Source organism: Pongo abelii, chromosome 7 (assembly GCF_028885655.2).
Source record: "Pongo abelii isolate AG06213 chromosome 7, NHGRI_mPonAbe1-v2.0_pri, whole genome shotgun sequence".
Taxonomy (NCBI): Eukaryota; Metazoa; Chordata; class Mammalia; order Primates; family Hominidae; genus Pongo; species Pongo abelii.
The window spans coordinates 73,572,144-73,591,589 of NC_071992.2; the positions used below are offsets into that span (position 1 = coordinate 73,572,144).

The following is a 19,446-nucleotide window of genomic DNA, read 5'->3' on the forward strand; positions in this document are numbered from 1 at the left end:
ATGTGTTAGGATACCCTCTTTGTTTCATGTCCTTGATTTAATTTTACCAAGTTTCCTTAATTCTTTTCTTCACAGCATGTCTGCCGGATCTGTCCCAGCATAAACCTGCCATTACCAAATCACTGCTTGGCACCTTCTAATGTTCTGGCAACACCTGTGGCTAGAAAACATCCCCACTCTTTGCTTCCCTGTGTTCCACATGCAATGCTCTATATATTTCTGACAATTTCTGGCAATTGGAAAACTCTTCTCCTTCTATTCCCTCTCGTTTGACCATCACCAAAAGGACAAACTCTTCTTCACAGTCACTTCACTTGCTGATAACCGAAGCTAATTTACTCAGTGACTATTCAATGATGGGAAAATTGGTTCCAGCCTGTCCTCTTAAAGGATCATTCAGTCTTCACTACCTTGGATTACAAGGTCCCTTCCTATGTGCCATTCAGAGGAGTTGAGAAAAGACTGTCATCATGAATCAGCCAAAACTCCTTGTTTCTCTTCGGGAGGCTGGACTGTGACAGGAAGCCATCCATCTAATGCAGAGCAGCATGCCCATCCCCACCCATGACCTGTATGCCGGAGGGGCTGTCTGTGGTCATGGAGCAAGGTGGGGCCTAGTCTCTGGACCTGGGTTTCCTCTCTGTAGCAGGATGAACAGGCTAGGTCAGTGCTTCTCAAGCCTTTCTACCAGAGAACATGAAGGTCTTAATGACAGAGGGCAGAGAACACACATATCATCTCTGGGTCCAACAGCAAGCCCAATTTCTTAGACGCATAATTATTGTTATAATTATTGTTTTTAAAATTCATGTGAACTTTGCAATGTTCTCTGAGAGAGCTAATTTTTTTACAAGGTGGCTTTTTGCCTACATTATGTGTAAATTCAACACTTGTGGGGTATATATCAAACTTCTCCCATCAAAGATTCAAGGAGCTGTGTACTCCAATTTGAGAGGCACAAAACTGGCTGCTCTCTGCCGACCACATCTTGTACTGTGAAGTGACAGACTGCAGAAATGACAGCATGGTAGCCACCACAAATCATTTCGTGCCAAACTTTCCCTACTACGTCCACCTCAGGTGGAGATCACTATAGACATTTTGGGGAGATTTTTAAAAATAAAGACAACATTGAAAGGGAATTTTCCCTCTGACTCAGCTTAAAATAGTTTAATCCCATGCCAAGACCCTAATTTTTGCCAGGACTATCAGCTGCTGAGAAGAAGCAGAGATATTCTTACTCTTTGTGGATTTTATAGTGCTCGTGTAACTGCAGTTTGGTGATGTTATTCCAGGCCAGTGTTTTGCTTTCTTCGGTCAGGTCTTCAAAAGACTCTTCACCTGGAGAGACTACATTAAATTTTGGCTAAGTCAACTAAGTTACCAACAGACAACAGCATCAGATTCACAATATTTTCTATTAAAATCAAACAACTAAGAAACGAAACACCCTGTCACAATGTAACTGCTTTGAAATGTACCTGTTAGATGGTTCCATGTTAGTCAAGGAAAAAATTGTATAGAGAAAGATAAAAAGTATCTTTGAATAATACTAGAGTCTTTTTATACTTTTATCAATGTTTGCAAAGTTTTCACTTGGCCTCTAACTTATGAATTTGGGGAAATACAAGACTGAGTCATCATTTCCTTGTCAACATTCTTTCAAAAACCTGACAGTTGCCTAAGAATGAGACAGTTTTGTTTTGGTTTGGGGTGGGGAAAGCAGAGATGAAATCAATTACTGCAAGGGCTTCTGGCAGGAGTAATCCTTTTACTTCTGCTTTAAGAAGGGCTGAAACAATTACCCTCTTAAAACAATCACATGACAGTGGTTACGGCCTGGTGACTAAGCAGAGTGCAGTTTGAAACAGCATCACAAGATAATCCTGTGATCTTCCTGATTTAACCCTCTAGAGTATTCTCTCTTAAAGAAGCTGCCCCTGGGTCATGTAACTACTCCAGGAAGCTATTTCTCCATGCTTGAGAGAATGCTCAGCTATGTATGCCTAAAATGTCTGGATGTCCTTGGAACAGACAGGAGGATTGGAGATAAAAAGTGATTTTGCTCCCAAGGCTCCACAAAGTGTCATCCTCCTTCTGGAAGCCTGTAGGTTTGAAGTTGTCTTAGGTAAAATCTAAAACCTGGGTAACTGGAGAAAGGTGAGTGTTCTTTCCTACCTTTCCAAATATTAGATGTGAGAACTGGGTCAAGTTCAATTTAGTGCCTAGCACATGCCCAGTGCAGAACAGATACCCTGTAAATGTTTGTCAAATGTTAAATAAGTGAAATCCAACGAAGAAGAGAGAGCACTTTGAATTCAAGATGCATGTGGGGCCGAGTGCGGTGGCTCAGGCCTGTAATCCCAGCACTTTGGGAGCCGAGGAGGGTGGATCACGAGGTCAGGAGATCGAGACCATCCTGGCTAACACAGTGAAACCCTGTCTCTACTAAAAATACAAAAATTAGCTGGGCATGGTGGCGGGCGCCTGTAGTCCCAGCTACTCAGGAGGCTGAGGCAGGAGAACAGCGGAGTGAACCTGGGAAGCGGAGCTTGCAGTGAGCCGAGATGGCGCCACTGCACTCCAGCGTGGGGGACAGAGCCAGACTCCGTCTCAAAAAAAAAAAAAAAGATCTGTATGTGGGTATAGAAGAGCATAATTAGGGCCAGAGAAAGTCCTTTCTGGAAGACAGCAGGGCTGACAGTGACTGGGAGGGCAGACTGGACAGCCAGGACTGTAAGAATGAAAAGGCGAATAGCTAAGGATCAAACACCAGCTTCAAAGACACAGAAGAGAAAGAGAACCACATCAAAACATATATGGCCAAGTTTCACTCATATTCAATTGCCAGAAAATAAAAGCGATTTGATTTCCCTTACAGTCTATAGCTGAAAACAAACAACATCAGCAAAAACAGGTATTTGTTTTCCGGAGAACTGCAATAAGGCAGGAGAACACAATCATCTCTAAGTAGCACAACAGTATATGTCTTATCTCCTCTTCAGAAATATCTTCATCACAGAAGAGAAACAAAAGGTGCTCACGTTTATTCTCTTTACAAAATTTACCTGGGGAATCTGCCATAGAAGCATTATAACTGGAGGTCTGGGACAAACTTTTAAACTTTGGGGTGATCCTTCGAGGATGTGGTGTCACAAATAGTTGTTTTGGTGTCTGCCCAAATTCCAAGATTTGCGTAAGCATGGCTACCTTCTCATCAGGATCCTGGATGCTTTGGGACAGAACACAAATAATGTAGTGAACCACTAGGTTTGAGTTCCTTGAAAACACACATTTCAAATAGTACTGATCAATAGGAGGGATTAACCCTCAAATAATGACAGCAACTATGTACCAGGATTGTCTAAACCTCATTACAGACCTTCAGAATATTTTCTGATGCTCAATAACACAACAGTGAAAGCAAGATAGAATTCATTTTAAAATTTCCATACCTCAACATTCAAATAAATACATTAATAATTTAGATAAAGACATATCTTGGCAAGTAGAAACGCCTTATTGACATATAAGTACCTGTTCAAGTCTACACCTCCTTCATAGGTCAGGGGATGAAATACTGAAAAAGACATACAAAACACTATTGAACGATGTGCTATTTCAATGTAATATACACTGTTTAGAACCTAAACAATGCAACAACTTAAAACTCATGTTCAAGGAAATTGCTATTCACTTTGCAAAACAGACTAATATCCAACTGCAGTAAACACCAACTTGAATATTATCTTCAGGTGAACAAAAATCTACTTGTTAGGTAGAGGACCTGTCATCTCAGTCGGCATTATTTTCTCCTGAGAGGAACCATGACTTATAGAATTAATAAGATGGAATTTCCATGTAAAAAATTAGGTCTGAATTTCCAGCTACAGCTCCTTGTTATGAACATGGGAGATATGGATTATACATGAGTTCATTTATTAAAAAAAAAAACACACATGAGAAACGTGGAAGAAGATAAGCATTGAAACTGAAGAGAAGGTATATTGCTGCTATTTTCTTTCTGTTAAATTAAAAAAAAACTCTGGCAGCTACTTGGGAGGCTGAGGCAGGAGGACTGCTTGAACCCAGGAGCCAGAGGTTGCAGTGAGCCAAGACTGCGCCACTGCACTCCAGCCTGGGTGACAGAGCAAGACTCTGTCTCAAAAAAAAAAAAAAAGAAAAGAAAAATAAAAGGAAAAGAAACTCTAGGTCTTCCATAGGAATTGAGGCCACTGTTCTATCACACTGTTATAGAGTTTTAATTGAAATTATTCAATGGGATGTAGAGTTAATGCTAAAATTAGACGACTTTATAAAAAGACCTCTTGGGGCCAGGATGAGTTTGGTGTTATTTGGGCAAAAGTCCTCCCTCCTTGTCAGTTACTCAATATCTAATCCAGGGGCTGGGCGCAGTGGCTCACACCTGTGATCCCAGCACTTTGGGAGGCCGAGGTGGGCGGATCACCTGAGGTCAGGAGTTTGAGACCAATCTGGCCAACATGGTGAAACCCCGTCTCAACCAAAAAAAATACAAAAAAATTAGCTGAGCATGATGGCAGGTGCCTGTAATCCCAGCTACTCGGGAGGCTGAGGCAGGAGAATCGCTCAAACCAGGGAGTCGGAGGTTGCAGTGAGCCAAGATTGTGTCATTGCACTCCAGCCTGGTGACAGCGCAAGACTCCATCTCAAAAAGAAAACAAAAAAAATATCTGATCCAGGGTCATGCAGCCAGTGGACACTGGAGTCTGACAGAACATGCTTCCACTGAAGAAATAAGACTAATTGCTTTGGCCTCATTTTTTTTTTGGTATTGTTTGCTTTCATTTTCCAATGAAAATGAATAATGCTAAATATTCACCCAATGCTAAATAAAATTTCAATGAATATTACATACCATTATGGGCCCCAACTGCATCACTCCCTTTTTGTTTGTAGCCAAATATTAGATCGATCCACTCGTGAAGGTGTTCAGACACATAATTGCTTTCCAACGCATCTTTGCTCTTCTGGAGAAAGTCCTCAGGACCTATTAGATTAGACTCAATCGAATAATCATGGAGTCTTCATTTTTTTCCTCCCATTTCTCTTGTCTATCTATATGTATATGAAGCTTCTAGGACAGGCAAGAGGTCCATATTTCTTAATGCAGTTTTTTTTTCTGTCATATGAAATGTAAGTTTTTTGGGGAAGAAAGTGGCAAGAATCATTTTCACATGAAGGTCTCTCAAATATATATTAATGTTTTTACATCATAGACTCATAGAATGCTTCTGATATGGAATAGGGCTCATATCTCCTTATTTAGATAGAGAATTACATTGTGATTTTTAAAAATCTAAGCAATAAAATAATTACTGAAATTGCACTACTTGGTAAAGGGTATCTATAATACAACACCTCCAAGGGGGGACTCACTGGAGGCCCAAGGGGGAAGCTCCACATCGTCAACCATCTGTCCTCCTTGTCTCTTTCCCAAATCCAACTTCAGGCTATTGACTAGAAAGCTCACATCATCACCATAGAATTCTGGAATTAACTGAAAGTTTGGGGGAAAAATAAAAAGAACAACAAACATGTTTTAAAGCAGTTAGAAACCCCAAGTCCAGTTACTCATCAGCTTTATTAACTGCTTACCTCTTTAAAATCCGTTGCACCATCCAGACAGTTTTTCCAAGTTTCTGCAATACTACATATGAAAAAAAAATTCACCTATTTTCAGCTAAGGCAATAGCAATAGCAGCATTTCCTATGCACTTGGGGGCTGTTCTACACTTTACCTGTATTAACTTCTGTTTGTCATTCACACATAGTTCTAACCATCCCTCTGAGTGTCCCACTTTAACAAAAGGGAACACTGGGGCCCAGAGAGTTTATGTAACTTCTCCAGGGTCACATGGCGGGAGTGGGCATGGAGTCCGAGTCCACACCGTTAGCTACCATATACACATTGCCTCATCCAAGGGCCAAATGGAGCAGGGTGCCTACACACTGAAAGATTAGCACCACTGCTAGGGCGCGGTGGCTCACGCCTGTAATCTCAGTACTTTGGGAGGCCAAGGCGGGTGGATCACGAAGTCAGGAGATCAAGACCATCCAACATGGTGAAACCTCGTCTCTACTAAAAATACAAAAATTAGCTGGGCGTGGTGGCATGCGCCTGTAGTCCCAGCTACTCAGGAGACTGAAGCAGCAGAATCGCTTGAACCCGGGAGGCAGAGGTTGCAGTGAGCTGAGATTGCGCCACTGTACTCCAGCCTGGGCGACAGAGCGAGACTCTGTCTCAAAAGGAATTATTATTAGATATGTGTAGAGTTCAAAAAAAATGAAAAGGACATACCAAAAAATTATCAACAATTATTATCTCAGTGTGGTGGGATACCAAGTAAACTTACTTCCTTTTTTTTCCTTTTTTATAGTTGCTGATTTTTTTGGCAAGAAAATATTACTTTTATAATTTAAAAAGTAAAGCCATCTAAATACACACAGGGAACTGTATTCAATTCACAGCAAAATTATCAAGAATAATAAAGTGTGGGAAACAATCTAAATGCCCAACAATGGAGAAAAGAAGTCGACATAAAATATGGCATATGTTAGAATGTGATACAATAATTTTGAAAAAGAATCATTGTTTTGAAGAATATCTAATAATATGGGAAAAACTTTAAGATTTAATATTAGGCTACAAAAGGCAGGACAAAAAGCTGTACTTAAAATATGTTCTCACATTTACACACACATATACATGTCTAGAAAAAGCCTGAGAGGAACAGATAGAACAATTAGTGATTTTTTACATTTCTTGACATTTTTTTATTATATCCAGTGCTTTGAAACAAGTATGTTGTATATATATAATCAGAAAGTGTTAAAAATGATAAGCGAGGCATTTGTATCAAACCTGTTGAACATTCTATCTGCATTATCAAATCTTCCATTCTGCAGGCACAGCATATATTCTGGTGCTAGAGGGGAAAAAGTCAGAGTTAAGTCAGATCACAGAATCACTGAAGAATACAGTGAAATAAAATTTAATTGGGGGTAATGATAAAGAATCTTACCAATCCTAACAAGATAAAAAAGTACATAACCCGGGGAAGAGTAATGACTCCCATACATGAACTTTGGTTCAGGCATTTCCTGGTAGCGTGTCTAGAATACAGAAAAAAAAAAAAAAAATAGTGCTAAGTGTTGGCTATGAAATAATAACTGACAAGTAGTAAAAGCCTAAAAGAAATCATAACATAGATATACCATATTCCTTAATTTCTCTGTTAGATAAGAAAAGGAGAAGATAAGAGGGAAAGAAAATCTGTGGCTAAACAGCATTCCTGAGACAAGTATTTTGGTTTCCCTGGCTTAATGGTAACAAAATGTTGGCAGTAGATTAAATAGAACCGATTTTATGCGTCTCTTATGCGATTTACCACAGAATGCCTTCATGAAAATAATTCAGTGAACCTGTAAACAGGTCACCCTCCTCCTTCCTAAACTGCAGACAAGAAATGCAAATGGTGAGCAGCTAATTCACGGTCAGGAGAAAAGTAAGAAAAAACTCTACATAGAGTCACTGATGTAATTCCCCTAAGCCTTGGAGAAACGAATTTCCTTCCATAAAAACACAGGCCATGGCTTCTCGTGTTGCTTAGAAACCAAGAATCTCTATGTCCACATACCAGTAGTCTCTCCAGCCGTTCCTTATTTAGGGCTCCCACTGGCTTACTAAGATCCCGGAAGGTTCCTGGATTTGACAAATCTATAAACATAAATCAATAAATAACTTCAGCTTATACTTAGTACCATTAACCTCCTGAATTAATTCAAATATACACATTTACTTCCACAAAAGTTTTTTTAAAAATTGAGAGCGATCCATGAGAGTTATTTTTGTTAGTTATTTATATAGATGTAAAGAAAAGGTTAGCAATTTTGAGTTTCAAGTTAGACACAACCACTTAAGAGCAGTATCTCTAATTTGACAATGCCCTGAACATTAATTTTTTTTAAAAAGTTTCTGATTAAGGAACATATATATATTCCAAGTAAAACAACAACAACAACAAAATTTTAAAAGCCATATTCTTCTACCAAGATTTACTTTCTACATTCGAATTCTAGTGAATATTATTATTCTGCAATATTAGCCTATTTGAGAACTAGTGAGCTAAATATCTTCAGAGAAATACATTCTCATATTTCTAGAAAATCTATTATCTCTTTCAAGTACAAAGGTTCAAGATAATGTGTCAAAAGGAACTAACTTCACAATATATAATTTTTAAATATTACAAAATAAAGTTACAATACAATTACATTTTTCTTAAAATAATCTGAGGTAGCAAGAGAAGAGTAGATACGCCCCAAAGGTAAAATGGTTATCTCTGTAATATAATTATGGATGATGTTTATTTTCTTCTTTGATTATTTCAGGACTTTCCAAGTGTTCTATAACAAATAATCACAGTTTTTAATGTGATTTTTAAAAATAATATAAGGTGAGTGAAATTTTCAAAGTGAGAAGCAAATATTTCAAAACATGGTACTTATAAGTAATAATGATAACCCTGGATTAAAATCATGCCCATTTTTTCTCTGTGTGTCCTTCAAGAAGTATGGTGGAAAAAACATACATGAAACACTTACATAACACTTATATAGTATCTTGGAATGGAAATTGGCAGTCCTTAGCAATACAACTGAAATGAGTTGTAATTTGTTTACATGTCACATCACAATTATAAAATAGAATTTATTCTCTCCTTTAAAAACAATACAGATGACCACTCCCCACTCAACTTGGTCAGAATTCCACGTGTGGCAGTTACCTAGTTCTGAGCTGGAATAATCATGTATTATCCATGGAAACACAGGGTACTGGGAGAGGTCGTTGCAGCTGCGGTCGGCCAGGTTGTTGAGGTGAAGGAGGTACTGATAGTTGGAAAGGTGTCCACGCTGCCACTGCAGCATGTAGCTCTCAGCAGTGTGCTCCGCCACATGGTGTTCTGGGGGAAGAGGACCCACGAGGTCTGTCACTTAACTTCGCAAACTTAGTATGCAAAAGCTAGGGGCTTAATGTGTACACCCTCCCTATGCATTCTTGAAAAATGCATTGTAAGAAAAAGAAAAGTAGGCTGCTGACTTGTTTTCATAAAGTATTTGTTCAGCTATGTATAAATAGTTCCAAGATCAAGGAGGGGAAATTATTAAATACGCTGAGCTATTACACTACCCTCCACAATATGATATAACCTAAACAAATACAAAAGTGTAGAGCAAATACATAAATATTACATGTTAATAGGTAATATTTATACAGTAACAAAGAATCCCTCCAAATGTGCTGTGTCTCCATGCATTTAAAAACCCATGGCCATCTGGGAAAGCTTATTTCTTTTATTATTTATGAAATTAAAGCAATCTTTTAGTTTTCTTTTAGGCCTGGAAGAGGTGTACTACTGCTAATTTGTCAGTGACTACATATTATTTATGCATGTGAAGACTAAGGAAAAGAAAAGAAATTGTTAAAGAAGAAAACAGGCATTTGGCAGGAGGACCAATTCTCAAACTGAAAGAACCAGACCTGCCCTCTGAAATACCTCAAGAAAAATGAGACCTTAGATAAATGCAGCAATGAGAACTTCCCTTTCAGAGTGTAAAATGAATTAACTGTCCTACAAGTGGATTTTCCATTTTGTTCAGAAAATTCTGCTTTCAACCTTTCCTGGTGCATTAAGCATCTTAACTCTTAATATTTATTCTCATTTACTTTTACCAAGTTTCTTCTCTAATCAGCTACTAGGAAACGGCTTCAAAAATCAAAACACACTTCCCCCTCGTTTTCTACTTTTGAAACCCCTCAGAAAAAGTATGAACAATCTTAGGAATAAACTCAGTGAGAACTGACAGTTTCTTAGAAGATGGATATTTTAGATCATGGCAAAGTTTTTGGCTTGAGATTTTAGGACTCACCATGAAAGTTGATCTTTTTATTGTAATCTTGTTATAGTTAAAAAAAAAAATTTAAAAACCTAGATCACAAGACAGGAAATTAAACTTGTAACAAAGCTATACTTATACATAAAGTTACCTTGAATAGCTTAATGTACGAACAAAATACTAGCTATATATAACTATATATAACTACTTACATATATATATATATAAACCTACTTTAAAATAAAATATGTTCCCTACTGAAAGCCAAGTATTCCTCCTTGAAGTAAAATTTCATTTCTAAGGGAAGATGTACTTTACTACAAATTTCACAAATAGTTTTGTGGTACACTAAAATAGCAAACACATTAAGATGATATTAATAAAATCCCAATATCCTTTTTTTTTTTTTTTTTTTGAGACAGGGTCTCACTCTGTCACCCAGGCTGAATTGCAGTGGTGTGATCACTGTTCACTGCAGCCTTGACCTCCCAGGCTCAAGCAATTCTCCCACTTCAGCCTCTCGAGTAGCTGGGACTACAGGCACACACCACCAGTCCCAGATAATATTTAATTTTTTTTGTAGAGATGAGGTCAAGCCACGTTGCTCAGGCTGGTCTCGAACTCCTGGGCTCAAGAGATTCTCCCTCCTCGGCCTCCCAAAGTGCTGGGATTACAGTCATGAGCCACCATGCCTAGCCCCAAAATCCATTTTTAAAGATAATTCCTTTCCAGTTATCTAGCAACTTTGTAAATTAGAATAATTTAATTTAGCCTTGCAATGTAATAAAAAAACTTTGGGCTTGAACATCATAATATAAGTATTTTCTCTGGCAAAGGTGGGAAAATTCACATTTTCCATGAAAAACTGAGGAAATATCATTAATTAAAAAGCAAATTCCACTCCAAAGTCAGTACATTGAGCATAGAATGTTCACATGTTCCTTTTGCAGTCTTTCAGCTTTGTGGTTCTGACCACAATCAATGATCACAAACATGTGAATAACTCACTGCCTCGCAGTACAAAACTGAGTCTTGGTTTTCATAAACTAATGTAAGACCTGACTGAACATAAAAATATTTGAGTGGATTCTTCAAAATCCATTCAATTTGGAGGATATTAAAATATAAGAGCATTTAAATATATTTATCTAGAGTTTTTAAAACATACATTCAGAATGAACTATTATCAAAGTGAATTTATATTTCTCAGAATTTTAAAAATATTATTTTGGCAAGTATAGTTACTGATGAGAAGAAATTAGAACCACAAAGAGACGATTCTAGAAATAGCATTTTTCTTCTCTTATTTCCTATCCCAGATCCTTAGGAGTTGAACTACCTTCATATGAATAGAAACCCTGTCTCTACTAAAAATACAAAAAAAATTAGCCAGGCATGGTGGCGGGCACCTGTAGTCCCAGCTACTCAGGAGGCTGAGGCATGAGAATCACTTGAACCCAGGAGGCGGAGGTTGCAGTGAGCCGAGATCGCGCCACTACACTCCAGCCTGGGTAACAGAGCGAGACTCAGTCTCAAAAAAAAAAAAAAGAAACAATGAAGGATGAGCACCAAACCTAGGTATGTGGCAATGTAAAAATAGAGATCATCTCTATCTTGAGGTTCATAGAACTTTAGGTAGATGTCGGAACACAGATCATCTTCTGTGCAAAATACTTCCAAGCCCTATAAATTCAAAAAGAAAAGAATAAAATAAATAGCATTGTATTCATCTTGCAATCCCAATATAAGTATATAATTACAAAAACATTCAGTTAAACATTTGTGTTTATTTTTATAACTTATATTCCTGTTTTCAATCTATAAATTTAACTCAGTGATCTATATACACATATATGTTTGTGTGTATATATATGCTGTGTTTATAAATGTTCTGAGAACAAGATAGTATCTCAACTAAACTTTGTAAATCACCTTGGGTATTGAATATTTTCATTAATAATAGCTTTTGTGAACTTGTTATTTTGAAATTCAAAAATAGCTGATCCATGTCTTCACATCTCTTCTTCAAACATAAATGTTTAGCTTTCTTTCATAAGTTAAATGACACATATATTTTTTGAGACCAGGTCCTGCTCTGTTGCCCAGGCTGGAGTGCAATGGTGTGATCACGGCTCACTGCAGCCTCAAACTCCCAGGGCTCAATTGATCCTCCCACCTCAGCCTCTCGAGTAGCTAGGCTGCAGGCGCACCATGCCCAGCTAATAAATAATAATTATGCACACCTAACAAATTGATAATTGAATAACCCATTCAATTAATACATTATTATTATCTTATAAAAACCTATGAGCTTTGTGACTATAGTGTTAGTAAGGCTGAGCTAGCAAAGGAACAGACAAAACCAGGATGAAAGCCCAGAGCTATCCTTGGTTCAAATACAGGCTTTCACCATGTACTAGCTGGGAGCTTAGGAAGTTAACCCCTGGAGTCTCAATTTCTTCACCTGTAAAATACAATACTATCTACTTCACAAGGCTTATAATGGCAAATAAATGAAACATTATATGTAAATTGCCTGTTACATAGAAAGCACTTAATCAATGTTAATTTCTTCTCTTTTTCTGACTGCAGCTCTATATCCAAAGGAGGAGATTTTTAATAGTATCTGTTTCCCTGATCTGCTATTAGTGCTGGAAATGGAGGAATGGCCTTTTAAGTAAAATAGGCAGCAAAACAGTAGAATTTCACAAATTAAAAGTACAAAAGTAAGAGTTAAACTTCCACAATGCTTTTGTAATGTCACCAAGTTACTGGTTAATCTTCAAAGGAGAAAAAATGAATTTCTATTGGTGTCGAATTAAAACACGTGGAATCATACCTTCTGTAGGGATTGGTTACTAAAGTAAGACATGTGTCAGAAATAGGACCTAAGTATAGAAACACACTTATTCAGGGAATGGTGGAAAGAACTGCCTATATGATTTTAAATGGTTATTTTGTCATTCAGCCCAAAGGTTGAATTAATATAAGTTAACTGTGAATATACTAGTTCCACTAAAGAAGTAATTTTGTAATATCTTCCAGATTTTGCTTTGAGACCTAGCTGCTATGAATGGTGGAGGCAAGTACAGCACAGGGTTGGTTTTACACAGATCATTCTAGCCTGAGCCCAGAAACTGACAATGCAGGAATGAGAAACTCAAGGGCACTCTAGACCTCTTGCTCTTGGAGCCAAAAATATTTCATAATAGAACCTCTTCTCTACATGAAGGAGTTATTTCTTTATGAATTTCTAGCTTCTCCAAAAGAAAGAACAGCAAAATCAGAGTCTATTTTCTTACAAGACAATGTACTTGTACTTTCAGACATCCCATAAGTGTTTACTGTCAATAAACTGCTGGCTAAACTGAAAGTGTGACAATCATGCCCCAGCACAGCCTCCCAAGGACTCACCAGAGGCATGAGGCCGTGCCTCCTTTTGTAGATGCGGCGGACATCTTGGAGTGTTATCTGGACCACAGGTTTCTTTAAAAGTAGAAAGACAATCTCAAACATTATTGTTCTGACACAATTAGCAGTTGTTCTGTAGTATCAGAAAGGGGAAAAAAAAATCATCAAATCTTGCCTTCCTAATGAACCATTGGAAAAGGAAATCTTGGAACAAGGTGATATCTGGTTTCCCATTCTGCTCTGACATCTTTCACTAGCTTTATGACCTTGGGCAAGTCTTCCTCCCCGCCATGTGGCACCCCCCAAGTGATAATGCAATCATCTATCTTCAGGGACATTTCAGGTTAGTTTGGGGTGGGGTGATATCTTTCAGGTTAGATTGTGCGGTGATAAGAAATATAAAGAACCAGCATAAATAACCTCTCAGGAATCTTGCTATCTTTTTTTAGACAAATAGTTTGCTTAGTACTGACACACATCTTTTTTTAAAGAATCCTGTCTTTTATCTCATTAAAAATTACAGTGTATTAAGGCTCACAAATTACTAAAGTATAAAGCAAGGCCTCTAAATTTTTTCTTTGTTAATGAATAAGAAAATCGTCTTGCTTTTCTATAATTTTAAAACACTAGTAAGAGAGAAAGGAGGTTTAAAAAGGCAGAGATTGGCTAATGGCTATGCTTCCGTGGTCCTCCTCCCAAGTGGGAGGGATGATGGGTGTGCAGAGGTCAGTCTGTCCGACAGTGGAAACTGCCCTGGAGGCCCAGAGTCAGGTCTTGGAAATGACTGGTCAAGGATCCTGGCCAGTATTGGGAAGGGGTAAAGGCCCATATCATGGATTGTGAAGCTAGGGTACACAGACATTTTTTCTCAAAATTTCTGACCCAAGCAATAGTAGCAGCCAAGCCAATTTATTACACTCCCTGAGAATGCTGTGCTAGCAGCATTCAGTGTCTACTGGAGAACTAGGAAAGTGAGCCCCACCACCTAGTGGACACAATCGCTATAGCATAATCTTTCACTCAGGAGAGTTTGAGATGTTTTAGTGCCCTGTAATGACCAGCCTAGAAAATTTCCAAGGGGGAACTTTCTCTGGCAGAATTCTTGGGCCCTGCCAAATGGCCCCACAGCACTACCAGGGTGCGTTAGGATTTCTGTTCTTTTAATGGATCATGCTAAAAAGTGGCCAGATCTAGATAAGCAACAAATCTTTACAAGTTTCAGCATGGATATCTAAGTTTATCTTTATTTTCTGGCCTTGTAAGTCTGGTGTCATTGTGAAAGAGAAGATTGTTTCCAACATCCTAGCAGGAGCCCACAACTGCCAGATGGCAGGATCTCCACACGCACCTCTGCACTAGCTGGACCTGCTCATAGTGCTCCTTCAGGAAAAATTCAGATCTACTGAGGTTGTTCATCATTAAGCAGAAGCAAGAAATACCAACATCTGTGTATATATAAGCAAATATATTTCAAAATCTATTTCTTATTAATCATAGTACATTTCACTGGTCTCTTGGAAATGCCTCCTAGAAGAAAGGTCTAAATCTCTAGCGACCCTTTACTAAAATAGGGAGGAGCAGGGTTTCTTTTCACCACACTGAGAGCAAGTGCCCCTGACATGACTGAAAACAGATCAGAGGAACTCAAACTTCAGAGACTCCACATCACGATTACACACGGTGTTTGTAAAACACACAGATGCTGCCTGTGAAGGGGGTGGGTGGGGACATGACTTGATCCTCATCAAAAAGTGAGGTCCCTGGCATTGTGAGGCCATAGTCTGGAAACAGCTTAAACATGGGCAGCTCCCCACCTGACCCTGCGATCTACGCACCGGGTAGCCGTTGAGGGGCTGAAAATACAGGTTTGTGTCCGTGATGCACACGTGTCCAGGATTAGTCACCAGAGGCGTCACCATTTCTGCTTTGCATTCCATGTGCAGCTTTTCAGAAATGTTTTGGAACCTGAAAATAGGATTTTCAGCAAAAGTAAGAAAAATCAGAAATTTGTCTACTTTCTAGGTTTATCTAAGGGGGCTACAGTGTGACTTTCTATGACATTTGTCTAAACACTACATTTAATATAAGAAAAATGGTAATATAAAGTGATTGCTTAGATAAAACTGTCTCTTTAGAAATGGCATGATAAAAACTCATTTTTCAAAGAAATAGGTGAGATTATCTACCACAGAAGCCATGACAGACAAATAAATAATACCAAATAACCCTTAGCTAAACTCATTCCCCCCAAAATAGGCCTTGAAACTATTCTTACATTTAAATTATTTCCTATTTTTCTGTCATTATTTTTATCGTCCTATAAACCATTTTGACACAAGTGGCATTTATTTCACACTACACTTTATAAGGCTCTGACTACATAATTATAATTACTTGAATTATAATATATTTGAGTAATTGTATATTCCTTTGTATATTTTTTAGTATATCCCTCTGTGAATTTACTGCAGAAAACCTCTGAAAAATGATCTCTTCACTACCCACTCCTAAAATATTTAATCAACAAAGTCCCTTCTCATTCTGCTTTACTGATTTAAGAAAAAATAAGGGAAAATAACCAAATCATCAACATTTTAAGGCAATTACCGAAATAACTGGGTTAAAAATAAATCTCTTTATAAGTGACAGGACAAAAAGATACAGGGGAAGATCTCCACCTCAAGTTAGGATGGGAAAGCTATAAGAGACTGTTGAAGCTTTCACCCTAACAACCAAAATGAACTGGATATACTGAACAATCTTCATAGCTTTTTAAAACCCACTGGAATGTTGAGCATGTAAAGCAACCTAAATGAACATGATTGCAAAAAGGAAAGAAAAGATCAACAGGTGAGTGGCAGGAGGAGGAGCAACCTATGATAGAAGTGAGTAAGGGTTGCAGAATGAAGAGAGATCTTCAGGGAAATGGAAAGCCAGAGTTGAGACTGGAGAGTGAAGAAAGCTCCCCAGAGATCCAAAAATGCTGTCGACTGAGGTGCAAAACAAGGGAAATCTCCCACAGTTCAGAAACCTGATGGCTCAGTTATAAAGCACAAAGATACCTCTAGAATCCTTCAAGTGCTGAGATCCCAAGTCCTGTGGAAGAGAAAGTCTTTATCACTCCCTCAATAGAGTTGTAGGCAGTGTTGGCTTAAATTTAACCACAGGTGCAACAAAGTCTTAATGCAGCTCAGGGACAGATTTGATTGACAGAGCCTCCCTGTACAAGTAGCCTGACAGAATAAGAGGTGGCTTGACCACTTCTGGAGGTAAATATTATTTAGTTTGGTCTCAACACTTCCTTTTTAACAAACTGCTCAATAAAAAAATTACAATACAATAAAATTATAATACATAACAAAGAAGCAAGAAAATATGACTCATGCTCAAGAGAGAAAAGACTCTATAGAAGGTGTGTCAGACATTGGATCAATCAGAGGAAGACTTTAAGATAACTATAGTAAATACGATAAAGGATCAAGAACAGTCCAGGCATGTTGGCTCACACCTGTAATCCCAGCACTTTGAGAGGCCAAAGCAAGAGTCACTTAAGCCCAAGAGTTTGAGACCAGCTGGGTAACATACTGAGATACCATCTCTACAAAAAATAAAAAATTAGCCAGGCATGGTGGCATGTGCCTGTGGTCCCAGCTACTCAGGAGGCTGAGGATCACTTGAGCCCGGGAGGATGAGGCTTCAGTCAGCCATGATTATGCCACTGCACTCCAGCCTGGGTGACAGAGTGAGACCCTGTCTCAAAAAAAAGAGAAAAGGGTCAACAAGAACAAAAGATGGACAACACATGTGAAAAGACAGAGAGTTTCAGCAGAGAAATAGAAACTATGAAAAAGAACCAAACGGAAATATAGGAATAAAAATGTTGATATCACAAAGAATTAACTAAACAATCTTAACAACAGACTGGATGCAGTGGAGGAAAGGTCCAGTAAGGCTGAAAACAGGTCAATAAAAAGTGTCCTAACTCAAACAAAACCAAAGGAGAAAAAAGAATGAAAAAAATATATAGGAGTGTGTATCTGAGATCTGAAGGAATATATTAAACATATTAACTTAAGTATAACTGATTATAGAAGAAAAGACAGAAAATAGAACAGAGGAAATGGAGAAGAGAATGGCTGAGAACTGATGAAAGATATCAGTTCATAGATGCATGTTATTCTGAAACTCTATGTGACATAATAAAAAAATTATATCATTTGGTCTCTGCTCCCAGTTCGTGGCACAGAGCTCCTGAAACTTGTGTAATTTCCCGAGTGACAGAGGTGTTAGGTCCATCTTTTGTTCTAATATTTGGTCTTTGGTCCTGATTCCTGACATAGACCTCCTAATCTCTTGGAATTTCCTGAGTTACAGAAGCATCTTTTGCTCTAATGAGGCAACTGCGTATGGGATCCTGGATGGGTGCTGGTCACCAGAAGGACCAAGCCCTGATGAGAGACTTAGAGCTTTTGGCCACACTCGCCCTTTTCAGGGTAAGGTAGAGAGGCTGGAGACTGAGTTAATATTTGACTATGCCTATGTGACGAAGTCTCCATAAATACCCCTAAACTATGAGGCTGAGAGAGCTTCTGGGTTGCTGAAGACATCTATGTGCCAGGTGGGTGATGTACCCTCACTCCACAGGGACAGAAGCTCCTGCACTCAGGACCCTTCCTTCCAGATATCACCCTATGCATCTCCTCATCTGGCTGTTCATCTGTACCCTTTATCATGTCCTTTATTATCATAATAAACTGGTAAACATAAGTAAATATTTCCGAGTTCTGTGAACCATTCTAGTGATCAAACCCAAGGAATGTGTTGTGGGAATCTCTGATTTATAGCTAGTTGGTCAGAGCACAGGTGACAACTTGGATTTGTGATTGGCATCGGAGGTGAGGTGGGCAGCCTTACTGGACTGAGCTCTTAACCTCTGGGGTCTGTGCTAACTCCAGGCAGACAATGTCTGAATTGAATTGTAGAATACCCAACTGGTGTCAGAGAACTCCTTGGTATAGGAAAAAGCCCCACAGCTGATCACTGAAGGGTTCTGTGTTGACAGCATAGTAGGAATTTCCCCATCATATACTCTGAAACCCTCAAGCAGGATGAGCACAAGAAAACCACATCGTACATAGGGAACAGCAATTCAAATCATGGGGCTCTTCACCGGAAACAATGGAATGACAATCTTTCAAGGGGTAAGAAACCTGCCAACCTAGAATTCTATATCCAAAAACACCCTTCAAAAATGAAGGTAAAATAAATATCTTCTTCTTAGACAAAGCTGAGAGAATTAATCTCTAATGGATCAGCTTGTAATGAATGCCACAAAAAGTGTTTTAGACTAAGGAAAAATGATACCAGATGAAATACTAGATTTGCAGAAAGGAAACAAGACTGGAAATTATAAACATCTAAATATCTAAGTATTAAAAATATTTTTTAGTATTTTTAATTTCTATGCAAACACATGTATGTATCTAAATTCTTTAAAAAGCTATTGATTTTTAAAGCACAAATAAGAAGACTATATTGTGGGTTTTATGGAATATGCATAAATTAGCCACAAGATAAGATCATAACAGGCAGGAGAGGCTAAATGGAAATACATTGGAGTAAGGTTCTTGTATTGGTGTAAAGTAGCATGAAATAATATTATCTGAAGGTACACTCTGGCACAAGGTACATATTGTAATCTCCAGAATGACCACTAAAAATAACACAAAGTGCTACAGCTAAAAAGTCAATAGAGTAGATAAAATGGAGTCCTGAAAAATACTAGAATTACCGAAAAGAAGGGAGAAAAGGAGGAACAGAGGAACAAAAAAAAATGAGACACCAAGAAATAAATACAGAAACAACGTGTGCCACATAATGATATTTTGGTCAATGACACTGTATATAATAGTGGTCTCATAAAATTATAATACCATATTTTTACTCTACCTTTTCTATATGTAGATACATAAATACTATTATATTATAATTGCCTATAGCATTTAGTACAAGTTGAGTATTCCTTATTCAAAACACTTGGGAGCAAAAGTGTTTTGGATTTTGGATTTTTGAATGTTTGTATCATATCGGTGTGCC

General features: G+C 38.1%; 1 protein-coding gene across 1 annotated transcript in view; it reads right to left on the bottom strand.

The window, feature by feature from the left end:
- Nucleotides 1-19,446, bottom strand: part of NSMAF (neutral sphingomyelinase activation associated factor) — a 75,263-nt gene that overhangs the window by 10,355 nt on the left and 45,462 nt on the right. The window contains 13 exon segments of the mRNA XM_024251208.3: nt 1,242-1,350; nt 3,069-3,232; nt 3,538-3,580; nt 4,898-5,029; nt 5,419-5,539; nt 5,638-5,689; nt 6,905-6,968; nt 7,065-7,155; nt 7,680-7,759; nt 8,829-9,005; nt 11,514-11,622; nt 13,354-13,425; nt 15,186-15,315. Coding sequence (XP_024106976.2) covers nt 1,242-1,350; nt 3,069-3,232; nt 3,538-3,580; nt 4,898-5,029; nt 5,419-5,539; nt 5,638-5,689; nt 6,905-6,968; nt 7,065-7,155; nt 7,680-7,759; nt 8,829-9,005; nt 11,514-11,622; nt 13,354-13,425; nt 15,186-15,315 — 1,344 coding nt within the window.